General features: G+C 39.5%; 1 protein-coding gene across 5 annotated transcripts in view; it reads left to right on the top strand.

Moving 5' to 3' along the window:
• ADCY2 (adenylate cyclase 2) overlaps positions 1–17,721 on the top strand; it is a 370,893-nt gene that overhangs the window by 235,479 nt on the left and 117,693 nt on the right. For all 5 annotated transcript variants that reach the window (XR_013993678.1, XM_081054221.1, XM_081054223.1 and 2 more), the window contains exon 5: positions 17,122–17,270. Coding sequence is in view for 4 of the 5 variants with exons in the window: in XM_081054221.1 (XP_080910347.1) it covers positions 17,122–17,270 (149 nt within the window). In the remaining variant the exon portion in view is untranslated. The remainder of the gene's footprint in view (positions 1–17,121; positions 17,271–17,721) is intronic.

Here is a 17,721-nt window from a genome sequence, read left to right as displayed (position 1 = left end):
AGACTTCAATCTCAACCTTCTGGTTTGTGTGCAGTGACCCGGCTGCCCCACCATCGTCCTGAATTATGATGTAAGACAGCCATCAGCCACTGAAACCCAGGCTGTGACAGATCCCCGCATAAATCAACACCATTAAGACACAGGCAGTGGGGGAGCTGGGATTTGCTCCCAGCCTTGTGACCTCCAAGCCTGTGATCTGAACTGCTGCACTCCCCTCCTCAGCTGAGAACTCAGTAATTACACAGAAAGTATTATTTTCCAAGAAGATCCATTTTATGGCTTTTATTGTAAAGTGCAGTGTGTTGAGTAACAGATGAGAGACGGACGATGGACATCACAAAAACAAAAAACAACACCCTTTGGAGGAAGGATATGCGCTTCATTCCCCTTACTTCAATTGTCAGTGAAGGTTCTAAAGTGTCTGCAGTGCCTTTAAAAGTGATTTTCTGTAGACCTTTCTCTATACCAGGAGTCATCCAGCTGCAGCCCCCGGGCCAAATCTGGCCCACCACTGTATCTGTGCAGCCACCTGAACTAAGAATATTTTTACATTGTTAAGTGATTTTTTTTAAATCAAAAGAAAAATAATGTTTCACGACACATACTTCACGACACATGAAAATTATATGAAATTAAAGTTTCAGTTCCCACAAATAATGTATTGGCACACAGCCATACTCATTCATTTGCTCCTCGCCTGTGGCTGCTTTCCTGCTAGGATGGTAGAATTGAGTTGTTGTGACAAAGATAGCATGGTGGAAAAGCCGGAGCTGTTTATTTCTGGCCCTTTCCAGAAAGAGCTTGCCCATCCCTGCCCTAGGCGCTGCGGATAGAGGCTCTATGTCCTGTTTGCAGGCTCTGCGTCATGTCCTCCTGATGGTATAACTCCACTTCTTTACTGCGAGGCAACAAGGCACTAGAATCCCACAGCCGCACAGAGGAAATGGGTCCTTGTAAGTGGCAAACCTCAGAAGCTGCCCAGCCGCTACTCGGGCTGCATAGTTTAGGTGAAGCTGCAAGACAGGGACTCAGAGAAGGCAGCAAGATGGGGGGCAGGACAGTTAGAAGATAGATAGGAGAATATTTAAGGAGCCTTGAGAATATTTAAACAAGGGAGGCATCGGAGATGGAGAGGCCGTGGGGAGAAGTCTGAGCAGCACAGAGCCACATGAAGGCCTGTGTACGGACCACCTCCTTCTGTCCTGTGGATGAGGGTTCTGCCAGGGCTGCACTGTGTCTCCCAAAGTCACATGCTGACGGTCTCACCCAGAGGACCTCAGAATGTGACGATTTTGAGAAATAGGATCTTTAAAGAGGAAGTTAAATTAAAATGAAGACAATAGAGTGGATCCTAACCCAATCCAACTGATGTCCTTATGAGAAGAGATTAGGACAGAAGAAGCCATGCGAAGACCCAGGCAGAAGAGAGCCATCCACAAACAAGAAAGAGGTCCCAGAAGAAACCAAACCTGCCCTCACCTTGATATCAGTTTTCCAGCTTCCAGAACCTTGAGGAGATGGATTTCTGTTGTTAAATCGCCTGGTCTGTGATACTTTGTTACTGCAGCCCTGGCAAAGTCATGCAGTGCCATGTGCCCGCCTTGGCAAGCCCACCTGTACAGCCTGCTGGTCTCCATTTTTACTGTCAACCCCAAGGATCTGAACAGACACATGACTCAGAGGGTGGCAAGTCCCTTGTTTTGTTCAGCACAAAATAGCCCACACATATTTGCTTGTGTCCATAACACGGGGTGATTCTCCAACGTCTGTGAGATCCAAGAACAGGAAGCATATTGTGATTCTATTGACCAAGTTATCTATCACATTATACAAGAACATTTTAACCCCATATAAGGTACCCAACAGGCAGTGGACTAGGATGCCTGGAGCAGGCATGCTCACCCTTCGCACGGTTAACACTAAGAGCCGAACCTCCTATGCTGTGGGGGCCTGGCCTGGGCACCATAGGATGTTTATCACCCCTGCCCTCTGCCCACAGTGAGATTGAGGCCCCACAGCAAAGGCAAGAAGGTGAAGGAATAAAAGAAGCTATGACCTGACAGCCCACGGTAGTCACAGGCCTCAGAGAGGGACTCGCAGGTGAAACCAAGAAGGACAGACCCCAGGGAGGTGACTGTATCCTGAAGACACTCCATTGTTCACTGACACGTCACCTGGGTCCACGGGGCTGTGTCCTGGGCTTCCTACCTGCCTTAATAACTTACATCCTCTGGGTACTCGAGCACCATTGGTTTCTACACCTCATCTTTCCCATGAAGGGTGACGTAGGAAGGACTGTCAGCCAGGGTCCATCCTCCTATTTCAGGGGGTCCAAAAGGTAGTGTCCACATCTCAGTGCATCTGTCTCCGACTCACGCTGACTGTGGTATTGGATTGACCTTCACTGCTTTCCCCCCAAGTATCAGTTGTGGTGGTGGTAGATTTTTTTCCTAATTTATTTGGGATCTAGCAGGAGCACCTTTGAAAGTAGGTAGTACCCCTTACTATTTCCAGCATGCAGTGATCCCCCATCACCCCTCAGTCAGAAATTGGGAATGCCTTTTAGTTTGTGTCCAGGTTTATGGGTATTAGTAAGAATTTTCTGGACTTGGTCTATTGAGTGAGACTGCTTGGAGGGGTGGGCAGGCTTAGAATCAAGCGTACCCACCTCATGCTTAACTCTGGAACTTCTTGGCCATTGGTTTTGGGGGTTTATGATACAGGGACGTGCCCTTATTTGTGTTGTTGCCATAGTCGGTGAATTGTCTTTGTTGCTTTTCCTAAATGTCGGCCATTTTGTTAGAGAGGGAAGCTGTACTCTGTAGTTTTACTAAAACACATAAATTTGGCCACCTGTCTTATTTGTACATATATAGTCACCCACAAACAGAACCAGAATTACTGATCATGTAGTGTGATGAATGAGTAGAATTTCAAAGGGTACGTAAATAAAACGCATTATCCCTGCCCCCTGCCCCCACCCTCCAAAGTAATTTTGACTATAATTGGGGTAACCAATGTACATAAAAGAGTCAGAGAACAATTAACGACAAGTGGGCATTATTGACTATGAAATCACTGCTAATTCAGAAACAAAGAACGATGCATGTGGGCTTAAACTAATCAAAGGAGACTTCCCAACCATCAGGCTAACATACAGGCTCCCTGTGGGCCAGGTACTTCTCTAACACCTTTGCAAACATTAATTCCTTTAACCCACAGCAACCCCGTTAGGAGGGGCTTTTCCAGTCCCCTTAAAGATGAGGGGCAAGAGCAGATTTAGAGAAGGAACAAGGAAACAAAACACACACTGGAACAGGAGAGAGTGTGCAAGGGGAAATTAGCAGACCCATCCCTTTGGAATGTTATGAATGAATTGGAGAAAAGTTGTAGATCGGACTGGATCAGATAATGAACGTTGTAGAAATACTTACATTTGGAATTTTTTTTAACGGTCATGAAAGGGATCAATGCATTCGCTAGGTAATTGATACTGTTAATGTTTTTGATATTGTGCTGACGTTGGCAAACTACCGCCAGCAAGTGCATAGTTTTACAGACAGAAGCATTTAGCTGCAGCAGGACATCTACAAGTATAGTTATCATCGTGAGTTTTTTGGAAATAGTTATTGTGAAAGTTAGTAACGCTGTTTCACTTTTTAAGTGTATGGTACTTCAAAACATGATTTTTATTCTGTAGTTTTGCAGTATTGAGTACAGGATGACCGAGCATCAGGCATCTCATTTTATGTAAGTTTCACAATTTTGAATCCAGTTTGAGCAAGAAGCCTGAGGTCCATCAACTGAATTGAAATTTTGAATGCTTCTTTTAAAGATCTTCTGTATCATAGTTGCCTATATCATATGCACAGAACATCTTGCTTTGGGTCGTATTGTGTAGTGTAGTATCTTTTTATGAGCTACCAGGAAAAACATTTTAGTGAAATCCCTAAATAGAGAGCAGAAGATTCCCAGATATGTCAATGGATTGCTGAAGATTGAATCATGAAATATTTGAATGCCATTATATTCATTTTCTCCTTTCTTTCCAAAATTTTCATTAAAAGAACCCTCCTCAATCCTATCCAACTTTTGGGTTACTTTTATTGTCTTGAAAAAAGTTAACTGTTTTTAAAAAAAAACCATACTCTTTTCTGACTACCGTGTTTCCCCCAAAATAAAACCTAGCCGGAACATCAGCTCTAATGCGTCTTTTGGATCAAAAATTAATATAAGATCTGGTAGTATATTATATTATATTATATTATATTATATTATATTATATTATATTATATTATATTATACTATATTACATTATATTAAAGACCTGGTCTTATAGTAAAATAAGACTGAGTCTTATATTAATTTTTGCTCCGAAAGACGCATTAGAACTGATGGTCCGGTTAGGTCTTATTTTCGGGGAAACACAGTAGTTTACATGAATTTATGTCTAAAATAATCTCAAATTGAAAGGAAATCGTAGTATTTGTAGATAGCTGCTTAATTTCATTGCATAACTTGTTTGCTATAAGGCATTTGTAAGAATCCTTTGACGGGTTAATTTGAGACAGAAGCCACAATGTGAGTGTAGTGGTAGGAAATGAAATAGCCTTCACCTCATTTCCTCACCGAGAGCTGATCCTCCTCTGTCTTATCCTACATAAGCCCAGCCTGAAGCAAATGTTTGATGAGAATTAGAAGACGAATGGTAAGTTGTGTGTGGACATGGACATGAGGTGAATTCACAGAAAATCAAGTTGGAATCCCAAATGGGTGAGACTTGACTTGAAGTTGGGCACTGGGGGGCCTCCTGGAGAGAGAGGCTCTGGGTCTCTAGGGCCTGTAGAAAGTATTTAACCCATGGATCCCCCACACCTTTGGAGCCATGAAGGGTGGAAGCACCTGCCCTCCATTCTGCATCTGATGGAAAACATGGTCCTTTTTTCTCCCACACTTGGAATCAGGGTGGGCTTGTTTCTCACTTGAACTAGTAGAATATGGAGAAATCATGCTGTGTGAGTTCTGGAGTGCCGCCTTCGAGGTCCTGAAGATCCCTTCTTGCTTTCTGAGGCTGCTGCCCTGAAATCCCCATTCAGAAGCCTGTCCATCCTAGTGGAGGGTTAGTGGCCACCTGGAGGAGAACCGAGGCCCAGTCACCTGCCAGCAGCAACTGCCAGACACATGTGTAACTAGGGCTATATTGGGCTTTCCAGGCAGGCCAACTATCCCGTCAAATGTAGTCATGTGACTGGCCCACAGCAAGACCAGCAAAGGAACCACCCAACCAATGCACAGAATCATGAGAAAAGAAAATGCATTCGTGTTCTAAAGCACCAGTTTTGGGGTGATGTGTTTTGCAGCAATGGATATTTGAAACATACCCCTAATCCAAACCAGGCTTGAGCTCAAGTCAGCATGAGCCCAGGAGCTCATGCTGGTGGAATAACGTGCTATTTTCCTTAGAAATCATTGCATAGGATTCAATATTTTATCAGACATCAGCTTTTCTCATGTCAATTCAGTGCTCTTAGAGATCTGCTCACTGTTTGATAGATATTTTTATTGGCGTGCCAAAGTTGAGAATTCCCAAGCTTATCTATACGGATGTAGTTATTCCAATTAGTCAATAAATATTTTTTAACGTAACAGCATCTTCTCATTGGCCATGACTTCCATCCCCATGCTGATCTTAGTTTCTGTTTCCTGGCAAGAAACGTGCCCTCTTTTCTCTTTGGCAGGGCTGCAGTTTATCAGTTATTCATCCCCCCTTGAGCCCCCTCCACACTGCGTCTGGGCTGTGTGCCTTCCCTCTCACCAATGTTGAAGTCAGCAGCAGGAGGAGCCCTCCCCAGCATCATTTACACGAGCATTTGGATTTGTATGTGCAGAAAAACAATGAGGAGAATGCCAATTCATCAGCTCCAGAAAGATCAGATATCATAACACCTTTAAGAAAAGTACATGACAATGTGAATGCACTTCAATCTCCACAGTTGCCCTAGAAATCTATGTGTGCGTGCCTACTAATGCATCTTGTGATGAAATTAAAGACATCTATTTATAATATATGTCTACACCTATAACTATGTAGATATCTGTAGTTATAGATATATACATGTACACATATATGACACACATGTATTATATATACATGTATTTATTATATACATTCTCCCATCAGTTCTTTCTTTCTTTTTTTTTTTGTTAGTTTCAGGTGTACAAAACAATGTAATAGTTAGATGTTTATACCACTCATGAAGTGATAATCCCTCTCCCCCAATCTACTACCCCTCTGACATTGTATACAGCTGTTACAATTCCATTGACTTGATTTCTTATGCTGTGCTCCACATCATGTGGAGTACAGCTATTAAATTATAGTTGACATTCATTATTTCCGTGTTTCCCCCAAAATAAGACCTAGCTGGACAACCAGCTCTAATGTGTCTTTTGGAGCAAAAATTAATATAAGACCCAGTATCATATATCATATCATATCATATCATATCATATCATATCATATCACATACCATATCATATCATAAAGGATCTTATATTAATTTTTGCTCAAAAAGACGCATTAGAGCTAATTGTCTGGCTAGGTCTTATTTTGGCGGAAACAGGGTATTCAGCTTCAGCTTCAGGTGTACACTGCAGTGGTCAGGCATCTATACTGTCCATGAAGTGGTCTCCCTAATAAGACAAGTGTCCATTGGCTACCCTATAAAATATTTACAACATTATTTATTATAGTCCCCAAACTGTCTGTCATATCCCTGTGGCACTATTATAGTTACCAATTTATGCTGTCTAATCCTTTCCGTTTCTCCCTCATCACCCACGCCCCCACCCCCCCCCCCCCCCGCCCATCTAGCAACCCTCTGTTTTTCCTCTTTCTCTCCAAAACTGTTTCTGGTTAGTTCATTCACTTAGTCTTTTCTTTAGATCCCACATATAAGTGAGATCATATGGTATTTGTCTTTCTCTGTCTGACTTATTTCACTTAGCATAATGTTCTCTAGGTCCATCCATATCATTGCAAATGGTAAGATTTCATTCTTCTTTATGGCCGAGTAATAATCCATTGTATAAATGTACCGCAATTTTTTAATCCAGTCATCTACTGATGGGCATTTTGGTTGTTTCTGTGTCTTGGCTGTTGTGAATAGTGCTGCAGTAAACATAGGGGTGCATAGATTTTTTCGAATTAGTGTTTTGGATTTATCTGGATAGATACTTAAGAGTGGGCTGGGTCATAAGGTAGTTCCATTTCCAGTTTTTTGAAATACCTCCATACTGATTTCCATAGTGGCTGCACCAATCTGTAATCCCACCAGCAGTGCACAAATTTTCTCCAAATCCTCGCCACCACTTGTTCTTTGTTGATTTGTTGATGATAGCCATTCTGACTGGAGTGAGGTGGTATTTCACTGTAGTTCTTATTTGCATTTCTCTAATGATTAGTGAGGTTGAACATTTTTTCATATGTCTGTTTGCAATCTGTATGTCCTCTTTAGAAAAATGTCTTTTCATGTCCTCTGGCCATTTTTTAATTGTTTTTTTGTTTGTTTGTTTCTTTTGGTGTTAAGCTGAATGAGTGTTTTATAAATTTTGGATATTAGCACCTTATCAGATGTATCATTGACAAATATTTTCTCCCATTCAGTAGGATGCCTTTTTGTTTTATTGATGGTTTCCTTTGCTGTGAAGAAACTTTTTAGTTTGACGTAATCCCATATGTTTATTTTTTCTCTTACTTCCCTTGCCCGAGGGGAAATATCAGTAAAAATATTACTAAGGGTAATGTCTGCAAATTTACTTCTTATATTTACTTCTAGAAGTTTTATGGTTTCAAATCTTACATTTAAGTCTTTAATCCACTTTGAATTTATTCTCATATATGGTGTAAGGAGGTGGTCCAGCTTCATTTATTTGCATGTGTCTGTCCAGGTTTCCCCGCACCATTTATTGAATAGACTGTCTTTACCCCAATGTAAATTCTTGCTTTCATTGTTGTAGATTAAATGACTATATAGGCATGGATTTATTTCTGGGCTCTCTATTCTTATCCATTGATATGTGTGTCTGTTTTTATGCTGGTACCGTGCTGTTTTGATTACTGTGGCCTTGTAGTATGATTGGATGTCAGGTATCGTGATACCTCCCACTTTGTTCTATTCCTCAAGATTGCCATGGCTATTCAGGGTCTTTTATGGTTCCATATAAATTTTAGGATTATTTATTCTATTTCTGTGAAAAATGTCCTTGGTAGTTGATAGGAATTGTGTTGAATCCGTATATTGCCTTAGGTATATTGCCTTATGGACATTTTAACTATATTAGGTTTTTCTATCCGTGAGCATGGTATGTGTTTCCATTTATTGGTATCTTCTTTAATTTCTCTTTTCAGTTTCTTATCATTTTCTGAATACAGGTCTTTTACTTCTTTGGTTAAATTTACTCCTAATTATTTTATAGTTTTTGAAGCAATTGTAAGTGGTATTGTTTTTTTAATATCTCCTGATATTTTATTATTGGTATATACAAATGCAACTGATTTCTGAATATTAATTTTGTATCCTACTACTTTACTAAATTCATTTATCAGCTCTAATAGTTTTTTGGTGGAATCTTTGGGGTTCTCTATATATAGTATCATATCATCTGCATATAATGATAATTTTACTTCCTCCTTACCAATTTGGATGCCTTTTATTTCCTTCTCTTGTCTAATTGCTGTGGCTAGAACTTCCAGCACTATGTTGAATAGAAGTGGAGATAGTGGGCAATTTTGTCTTGTTCCTGATCTTAAGGGGAATGGTTTTAGCTTTTCCCCATTGAGTATGATGTTAACTGTGGATTTATCATATATGGCCTTTATTATGTTGAGATATGATCCCTCTAGTCCCTCTTTCTTAAGAGTTTTTATCATAAATTGCTGTTTGATTTTGTCAAATGCTTTTTCTGCATCTATTGATATGACCATATGAATTTTATTTTTCAGTTTGTTAATGTGGTATATCACATTAATCGATTTGTGAATATTGAACCGATCTTGCATACTAGGAATGAATCCCACTTGGTCGAAGTGTATGATCTTCTTAATGTATTGCTGAATTCTGTTTACTAATATTTTTTGAGGGTTTTTGCATCTATGTTTGTTAGGGATATCAGCCTGTAGTTTTCTTTTTTTGTAATGTCTTTGTCTGATAGTGTGATCAGGATGACAGTGGCCTCATAAAAAGAGTTTGGGAGCCTTCTTTCCTTCTAGACATTTTGGAATAGTTTGAGGAGAATGGGTGATAATTCTTTTTTGTATATTTTGTAAAATTCACCTCTAAAGACATCTGGTCCAGGGCTTTTGTTTGTTGAGAGCTCGTTGATTACTGATTCAATTTCACTGGTAGTAATTTGTCTATTCAGAGTTTCTGTTTCTTCTTGAGTTAGCCTTGGAAGGTTGTATGCTTCTAGAAAATTATCCATTTTTTTCAGATTGTCTAATTTGTTGGCGTATAGTTGCTCATAGTATTTTCTTAAATATTTCTGTATTTATGTGGTGTCTGTTGTCACTTCTCCTCTTTCATGTCTGATTTTATTAATTTGGGTGCTCTCTCTCCTTTTTTTAATGAGTCTGGCTAAAGGTTTGTCAAATTTTTTTATCTTCTCAAACAACCAGCTCTTGGTTTCATTGATCCTTTGTATTTTTTTGTCTCTATTTCATTTATTTCTGCTCTGATCTTTATTATTTCCTTCCTTGTACTCCTTTGGGCTTGTTTTGCTGTTCTTTTTTCAGTTCCCTTAAGTGTAAGGATAAAATGTTGATTTGAGATTTTTCTTGTTTTCTTCAGTTAGGCCTGCATTGCTATGAATTTCCCTCTTAGGACTGCTTTTGCTGCAGCCCATGGATTTTTATGTCATTGTGTTTTCATTTTTGTTTGTCTCGAGGTATATTTTGATTTCTTCTTTGATATTATTTTTGACACATTCATTATTTAGTAACATGTTATTCAGCCTCCATGTATTTGTGTGTTTTCCAGTTTTTTTTTCTTGTAATTGATTTCTAATTTCACAGCTCTGTGGTCAGAGAAGACGTTTGATATGATTTCAACTTTCTTAAATTTATTGAGACTTGTTTTGTGGCCTAACATGTGGTCTATCTTGGAAAATGTTCCATGTGTATTCGAGAAGAATGTATATTCTTCAGCTTTGGGGTGAAATGTTCTAAAAATATTTATTAAATCCAACTGATCTAATGTGTCATTTAAAGCTGCTGTTTCCATACTGATTTTCTGTCTGGAGAATCTGACCTTTGTTGTCAGAGGTGTGTTGAAGTCCCCTACTATGATAGTGTTACCATTGATCTCTGTCTTTATGTCAGTCAATATCTATTTTATGTATTTAGGTGATTTTATGTTGGGTGCATAGATGTTTACTAGGGCTATGTCCTCTTGTTGGATTGGTTCTTTTATTATTATGAAGTGCCCTTCTTTGTCTTTTATTATATTGCTCATTTTAAAGTCCATTTTGTCAGATATAAGTTTTGCTACTCCAGATTTTTTCTCTTTTCCATTTGCATGAAATATCTTATTCCATCTCTTCACTTTCAGCCTGTGTATGTCTTTTGATTTGAGGTGAGTCTCTTGTATACAGCATATGCAAGAGTCTTGTTTTTTTATCCACTCAGCCACCCTATGTCTTTTGATTGGGAACATTTAATCCATTTACATTTAAAATAATTATTGATAGGTACATAGTTATTGCCTTTTTATTATTTGTATTTTTGATCTTCAGTAGTTCGATTGTTTTCATCTTCCTCTGCTTAAAGAGCCCTTTTAACATTTCCTGCAATGCTGACTTGGTGGTAATGAATTCCTTTAGTTTATTATTTTCTGGGAAGCTCTTTATCTCTCCTTCAAGTTTAAATGATAGCCTTGCTGGATAAAGCAATCTAGGTTATAGGCCTTTGTTTTTCATCACTTCAAATACCTCCTGCTGCTCCCTTCTGGCCTGCAAAGTTTCTGTAGAAAAGTCAGCTGATAGTCTTATGGGAGCACCCTTGTAAGTAACTTGCTGTCTGTCTCTTGCTGCTTTTAGGAGTCTCTCATTGTCTTTAACCTTTGCAATTTTAACTATAATGTATCTTGGTGCGGGCCTGTTTGGGTTCATCTTGGTTGGAACTCTCTGCAATTTCTGGGCGTGTGTGTTGATTTCCTTCACCAGGTTAGGGAAGTTTTCAGTCATTATTATTTTAAATATGTTCTCAATTTCTTGCTGTCTCTCTTCTCCTTCTCGTATTCCTATGATGCACATGTTGTTGCACACTTGATGTTATCCCAGAGGTCTCTTAAACCATTTTCCTTGTTTTTTATTCTTTTTTTTCTTTTTGTTGTTCTGCTTGGGTGATCTCTGCTAACTTGTCTTCTAAATCACTGATATGATCCTCTGCTTCATCTAACCTGCCGGTAATTCCTTCGAGTGTGTTCTTTATTTCAGTTATTGTATTCTTTAGTACTAACTGTTTGTGTTTTATGATTTCTCTATCCTTCTTTACATTCTCACTGAGTTCCATAAACATTCTTATCATCAGTATTCTAAATTGTGTCTCTAATAGGTTGGTTACCTCTATTTCATTTAGTTCCAATTCTGGAGGTTATTTCTGTTCTTTTATTTGGAACATGTTTCTTTGTTTCCCCATTCTGGCTGACTCTCCGTGTTTGCTTCGATGTATTAGATAAATCCCCTAGGGTTCTTGGTGTTTCTTAGGTGATCTTATGTTATATGTGTCCTTTATATTTGACTTGCACCACTTCCCTATTCTCTTGTGCGTGTGCTCCAAAGGTGACCATGTGTTGTGTGTATTGTCCTGTTGAAGTTGAGCTTTAATTGCTTTCGGTTTGTCAGTAGGTGGGATTGACTCCCAGGTTGACTAGCTGTGAGAATTGGCTCTTCCCACAGTGTATGAGCTGCTGTGTGAGGGTTAACCCCTCAGATGAGGCTTGGCCCCTGTGGGCTCTTGTGCCTGTAGAGAATCCCCTTTGTGTGTGTCACTTGTACGTCAAACCCAGTAATGCTCTGGTTTGATCTGGAGTTGGCCTCTGGGTGTGTTGATTCTTGTGCCTCTTGGGCTGGGCCCTGGTGCAGGGCAATTTCAGAACAAAACAAATCAACAAGCACAACAACAAAGACAAATACACTCACATGTAAGAACAACTGATCACCAACACTCATCACAAACAAAAACATAAAAAATAAAAAAAAGAAACAAAGTTGAAATACACAGTTCTTAACAGGATTTAAGTCACAGGTCTTAACTCCCTCGTGACTGCCACCTCACTTTAACCCCTCTGAGCCACATCTATACTTGTTTTGAGTTTGTTTATTTGTTTTTGCCAAAATGTTTTAATTTAAATGAAATTGTATGTGACCAGGGTTTGTAAAATGAAAAACAATATATGCATGCAATGAAAGGACTTATTGTTTTGTAAAAGGGAAGAGTGATTGGTTGAAGTGCATATTAGTTTTTTGAACAAAGCATTCTAGTTTCTTGGACTATAAAATAAGTTGATTTCCCTTGACAAACAAGCACTGGCCATTAATATGGCGCCCCAGAACTCTTGGCCCTTCCTTCTTCGTCCTCCTTCTACTCGTTAAAGTCACTCTTTGAGAACGAGACAAACTCAGTCTCCCCGCAGTCTTCTTTGTCAAATCCCAGTGATCTCTCCTTTCTCACAGTTCTTTTCACAGTCTTGGTACTGTGTTGGGGTTTGAGCAATTGGATTCTTTCCTCCATGTGTCACTAACTTTTTGACTCCAAAAGAATGAGAGGTAAATTCTAAAAAGAGCCTCTTGTGGTTCCATAAAGTGCTAGGAACTTACACGGACATAGAAACCTTCAATTCCCCTGGCTCAGCAGCTGTATTTTTTATATGACCAAATGGGATTCAAAGGCTGGAGTGATTTGGTTGAAGTTTGCTATATAATAGCAGAGAATGGGCAGGAACCCATGTTTTTCTACTATTTCAGTGCTATTTCTATTACTAAGTGCTACTACTCTCTCTCGTATATAAATATAATGACTGAATTTTTTGTAAAAGTCAAAGAAAGATAAAGCAAGACCTTTTGAATAACTAGAACATTCAGTGTGTTCTGTTTGATTGACACAAGATTTCTAAGGAGGGACCTCAGAGAAACAATCTGTTCTAATGGGAAACAACAATAGCAGTTGTTACTGGAACTTAATTCTGGGAACAGGCTTCTTCTTTGAGACCTGCAGGCATGACTTCAAGAGAAGATGCGAGAAGGGGTCAATGTAGCTTCAGGTCCCTAGTGGGTCATTTCTAAATGCAGTGAGTGTCTTCAGGGTTTGATTCTGAATGGACACCTGGCCCTTTCATCCTACAGACCAGTATTAAGGACATCAGCTCTTTCCCCAGCACCACATGCAACCCAGTGACTGTCCAAGCATCTGGAGTCTGTCCATCCTGATAGCTACTTTCTAGTGGGAGAAGGAACACGTATCACAACATCCTTCTGGTCATTGTATTGCTTTGGCATTCTGATGTAACTGCATTTAAAATAACTAAATAGAAATAAGAATTTGAAGGAGAAAGACATTTAAAATCTTATGAAAAGAGCATGTCATTGTCATCCTCCCTTTGGAAAAGTAAAGCAGATTTAAGTATTTATTATAATATATGCATGGCTTATTAAAGGGACAGGGTATAATATGAATTGCTAAATCTTAGCTCAAATTTTAAGGTAAAGTTTTCTTCACTTAAGTTGTATTTTCCTATCAACTGAAATAATCACAAAAATAGCATTAAAATATAAAATTATATAATCGGCTGTTTTCATACGTTAGGAACTCTTCTGAGCTCAGCATGTCCTGAGCTTTGTTCAAAAGTACATTGAAATGTACTAACTCTGTAGTTTTTGTACGAGGCACAATTTAAAAGAACAAGTTCTAGAAAAAAAAAAGAAAACATTGCTAATGAATAATAATTAGAGTTTTAAGACAGGGATGTATTGAAAAATGGAACCCTCAAACCAAGGGCAAGTTATTTATCAGCTAACCATTGTATATGCCAGAGTGAGCCTAATTCTCTGTAATTAGACAGTCTTTTCTAGCAAGAGAAATAAGTAATGGTATGCATCTATTAGACTAATAACAACACTATATTTCAAAAGTCCCCTTAAGGAATCTTTCCAATGTACTTGGAGAGAGAATGTAACTAGAGAATGGAGAGAGGTTGGATATGGTATATTGAGCACTTGGGTTTGTGTGTAGCTTTCTGATAATTTGGCGGGGCCCACAACTAAATTAACAAAGAGCTGAAATATGATTGGAAATAATTAACCTTGTCCGATTATGAATTGAGTTGAAATTTATCATGTGTGCCATAGTATTGGGCTTTTCTTTCAGAGTACAGCATGGTATAAGGGAAGACAGACACATTTAAAAGTGTCTCGATTCACCACATTTGAGTACAGAGTTTTTGTTGAGGCTCACCCTGTTGTGCTGTGTCATCCAGAGGACACGTGCAGACCCTGAAGTACAGCTTCTGTTTACGGGCTCTAATCAGAGGTCTTGGAGTAGGGAGCTTTGGGGCCTTTCATTTGGCTGGTTGGCTGTTATCCAAATCTTTATTCCAATCGAAATTCACAGATTCACTAACACTTTTAGAAAAGAAAATCTTTGGGGCGGTGGGCAGTTAGCTCAGTTGGTTAGAGCATGGTGTTAATAACACCAAAGTTTGCTGGTTCGATACCCGCATGGGCCACTGTGAGCTGTGCCCTCCTTAAAAAAAAAATTAAAGTCTAAGCTCATTTTAGTTTATTCAACATGTATTTTTCGAACAACTTTTAAAAAGCCAATCATCCATCTACAATTAGGTCTAAAATATCATAATTGACAATTGGTCATTAAATGAAGCTACAGCCAGGGAAGATCTTCTTTAGAAGATTTAGATTCGCTTCTTCTTTTTCATTCATGGAATCTGTCTTTCCAAGAAGCCTGGCTCTGTGTGCTTTGGAGTTCACTGTATTTTTATCACAGAACACAAGGGGAGAAGCAAAGAGGTTTAGAAATCTCTTGGTTAGCTTTACCCCAAGCAGACCCTAAGTCAAGGCTCTGGGGACAGTTGGGAAGTGGTTCCAGGTAAGAGGAGGGGAGTGAGGTCAGTGACTGAGACGGGCTGCTGGTGGCAATAGGGATTTAGTCCTGTTGGAGATGCTCCGAGGAAAAGTGTGGAACATGCTCCCATCTACCTGTGAGCAATGTGGGTGTGGAAGCTGGGGTGTTTCTCCATCAGTTTCTTCCTGATTGGTTGAGACACGGGACGATAGATTTATGAAGTAGTAGACTGCAGGACTTCCAAAGGAAGCAGAAGGAATATGGGTAGACAAGGACAACATTGGCTAGAAAAAGCATGACTAGAAACGTATGTAACCATTGGGAGAGCCTACTGATGCCTGCTTTAAATGCAAACATCGGTAAGAAGATTGCTCTGTACCCAAGAGCATACACAGGTTATTGTCATAAGATGATAATTGCAGAACTGTATCAAATGGGTATGACTTGGCTATGTGTTTTTTTTTTTTCTTAGCCCTGGACTCACTCACTACCCTTCAGAAAGAGTACAAGATTGTTTTTCTTTTTTAAAAATCTAATGAAGCCGACCACCAGACATCTCTGTAGACACACAGGTTCCACTGGAATTTCTAAATAGATAGAGTAGGTCTAAATTTATAATCTGTTATATTCTACATGCTACCATTTCTTATCACTGTTTTAGAAGTTAACAAATTTATATTCAGTGTCTACGTGCTTTGATTATGACAGGGGTTTGGTGGCAACACGCCCCCCTTTCTCCCATCTTGCGCTGCTCTGTCCATGTCTGAGGGTGTGACCAGCCAGGTCCCCTGACTGTGGCTGATGGCAGTTTCTCTCTTTCCTCACTAGCTGTCCTCCATCTGTTTAAAAAGATTTTGAACATCATTCTTGATACAGTTGGCTAGTAGCTGTCCTTTTATGATTTATTTTTTGTTTGTCCTACCTGTTTAATGTTTTTTTTTTTACTTTTATTAATTGATTTATTTTAGAATAATTGATGATCCCTTCCTCATTTTCAGTTAGCTGGTTAATCATACATTCTTTGACTCCTTTTGTCACTTATGTGGAAATTGCATCCATTCTGAGCTTTCTGTAGTCTAATATAAATAAAGACATGAAAGAGGACTTCCAGAACTGCTTCAGAAAGTGGCAAGAACAATAAGTATGTTCAAAGCGAGGGGGGGTGTTTTGAGGGGGATTAATAGCAATGTCTCTTTTACTACAATATTTTTTTTTGTTTAAACATTCACCGCATTGTTTGATCATACCTCGTATAAACTTTCAAAGATTACCCTTCTGTCATGATTTTCCTTAAAACATATTGCCTGTTTTCCTTGAAGAGATTGGAAAAGCACCACTCTAGCTAAAATAAATGCATATTAAAATAAGTGTAATATTGCATGCTATGGTTTAGTGAATTTAAAGACCAAAAATAAAAGTTCCTATCACTTCTTCGCGTTCCACCTGTAGATTTCATAGATGACATTTTACAGAAGCAATATTCCTGACTACGTCTTCCTACTAGTGTAGAATCTCTCAAAGAGATTGAAGGTTCATCACAGAGGAAATGAAATATTTGAAAATATTTGTCTTAGCTAGGAAACATGAAATATTAGTTGACTTTCTTGTACTTTAGCTCTCGTGTGAACAAGCAGGTAAAAATGACTGTTTCCTATCTTAAACTGACCACTGGTTCCTGACATTCTACTGTGATTTCTGCTTCCCTACTTTAACATCAAAAGAGAAAAATAACGTCCTTGTGGAAATAACTTCACCCTCCCCTTTTCTTCACACTGAAGAACGTGTGCTTGGAACTCAATAAATAAGATAACGCACTCTGACCTCAGAAGATTTATTTTTCAATATGAGCTTCTAGGATCTGTATTTTATCCTGTAAGAAATAGTCCTCAACTCGGCCCCACTGCAAATCAGGGATGATGATTTCACATGTTACTTGGATGTTCCCTTAGTCATTTGAAATGTCGGTCTTTCCTCCACACCTGTCCCAGGAGCGGCTTCTGCTGTCCCTGCTGCCAGCTCACATAGCCATGGAAATGAAAGCAGAAATCATCCAGAGACTGCAGGGCCCCAAAGCCGGCCAGATGGAGAACACAAACAACTTTCACAACCTGTACGTCAAGCGACACACCAACGTCAGGTGCGCTGCTCTGCTCTTGTTCTTCCATAAGCCTGGGGAGCCCGTTCCATTTGCTGCGCTGGGGATGGTTTTCACAAGGAGCCCACGGCCAACAATGGCCTGTTCCCTTGTAACTATTAACCCTTCGCACGTGGAGTAGATACCACCCGTGTGCTGCCTCTTGGGCCTTCACGTTGAGATAAGAAAATAGGGTCCCCCACTTTATTGGACTGAGTCAGCCGTCCTAGCTCTGCTCTCTGTGGCTGACCTTCAGTCACAACATGGAGAGAGGTGGACGGTGGGGTCTTTACTCTGGGAACTCCATGGTGTCCCTGGAGCCCAGGACACTCAGGGTTACAGTAAGATTGGGGGGAGAGTCAGTGAGCTCTCAGCACAAGGAGGATTCCTCAAGATGGGCTTGGCAGGCAGGCCCCAGAGAAGCCTGCACTTTCAAGGGGAGAAAGATGAGGGG

This window comes from Rhinolophus hipposideros (genome assembly GCF_964194185.1).
Source record: "Rhinolophus hipposideros genome assembly, chromosome: 7".
Taxonomy (NCBI): domain Eukaryota; kingdom Metazoa; phylum Chordata; class Mammalia; order Chiroptera; family Rhinolophidae; genus Rhinolophus; species Rhinolophus hipposideros.
Note: the sequence above shows the minus strand (reverse complement) of the source record. Positions and strands in the feature narration are given on the sequence as shown.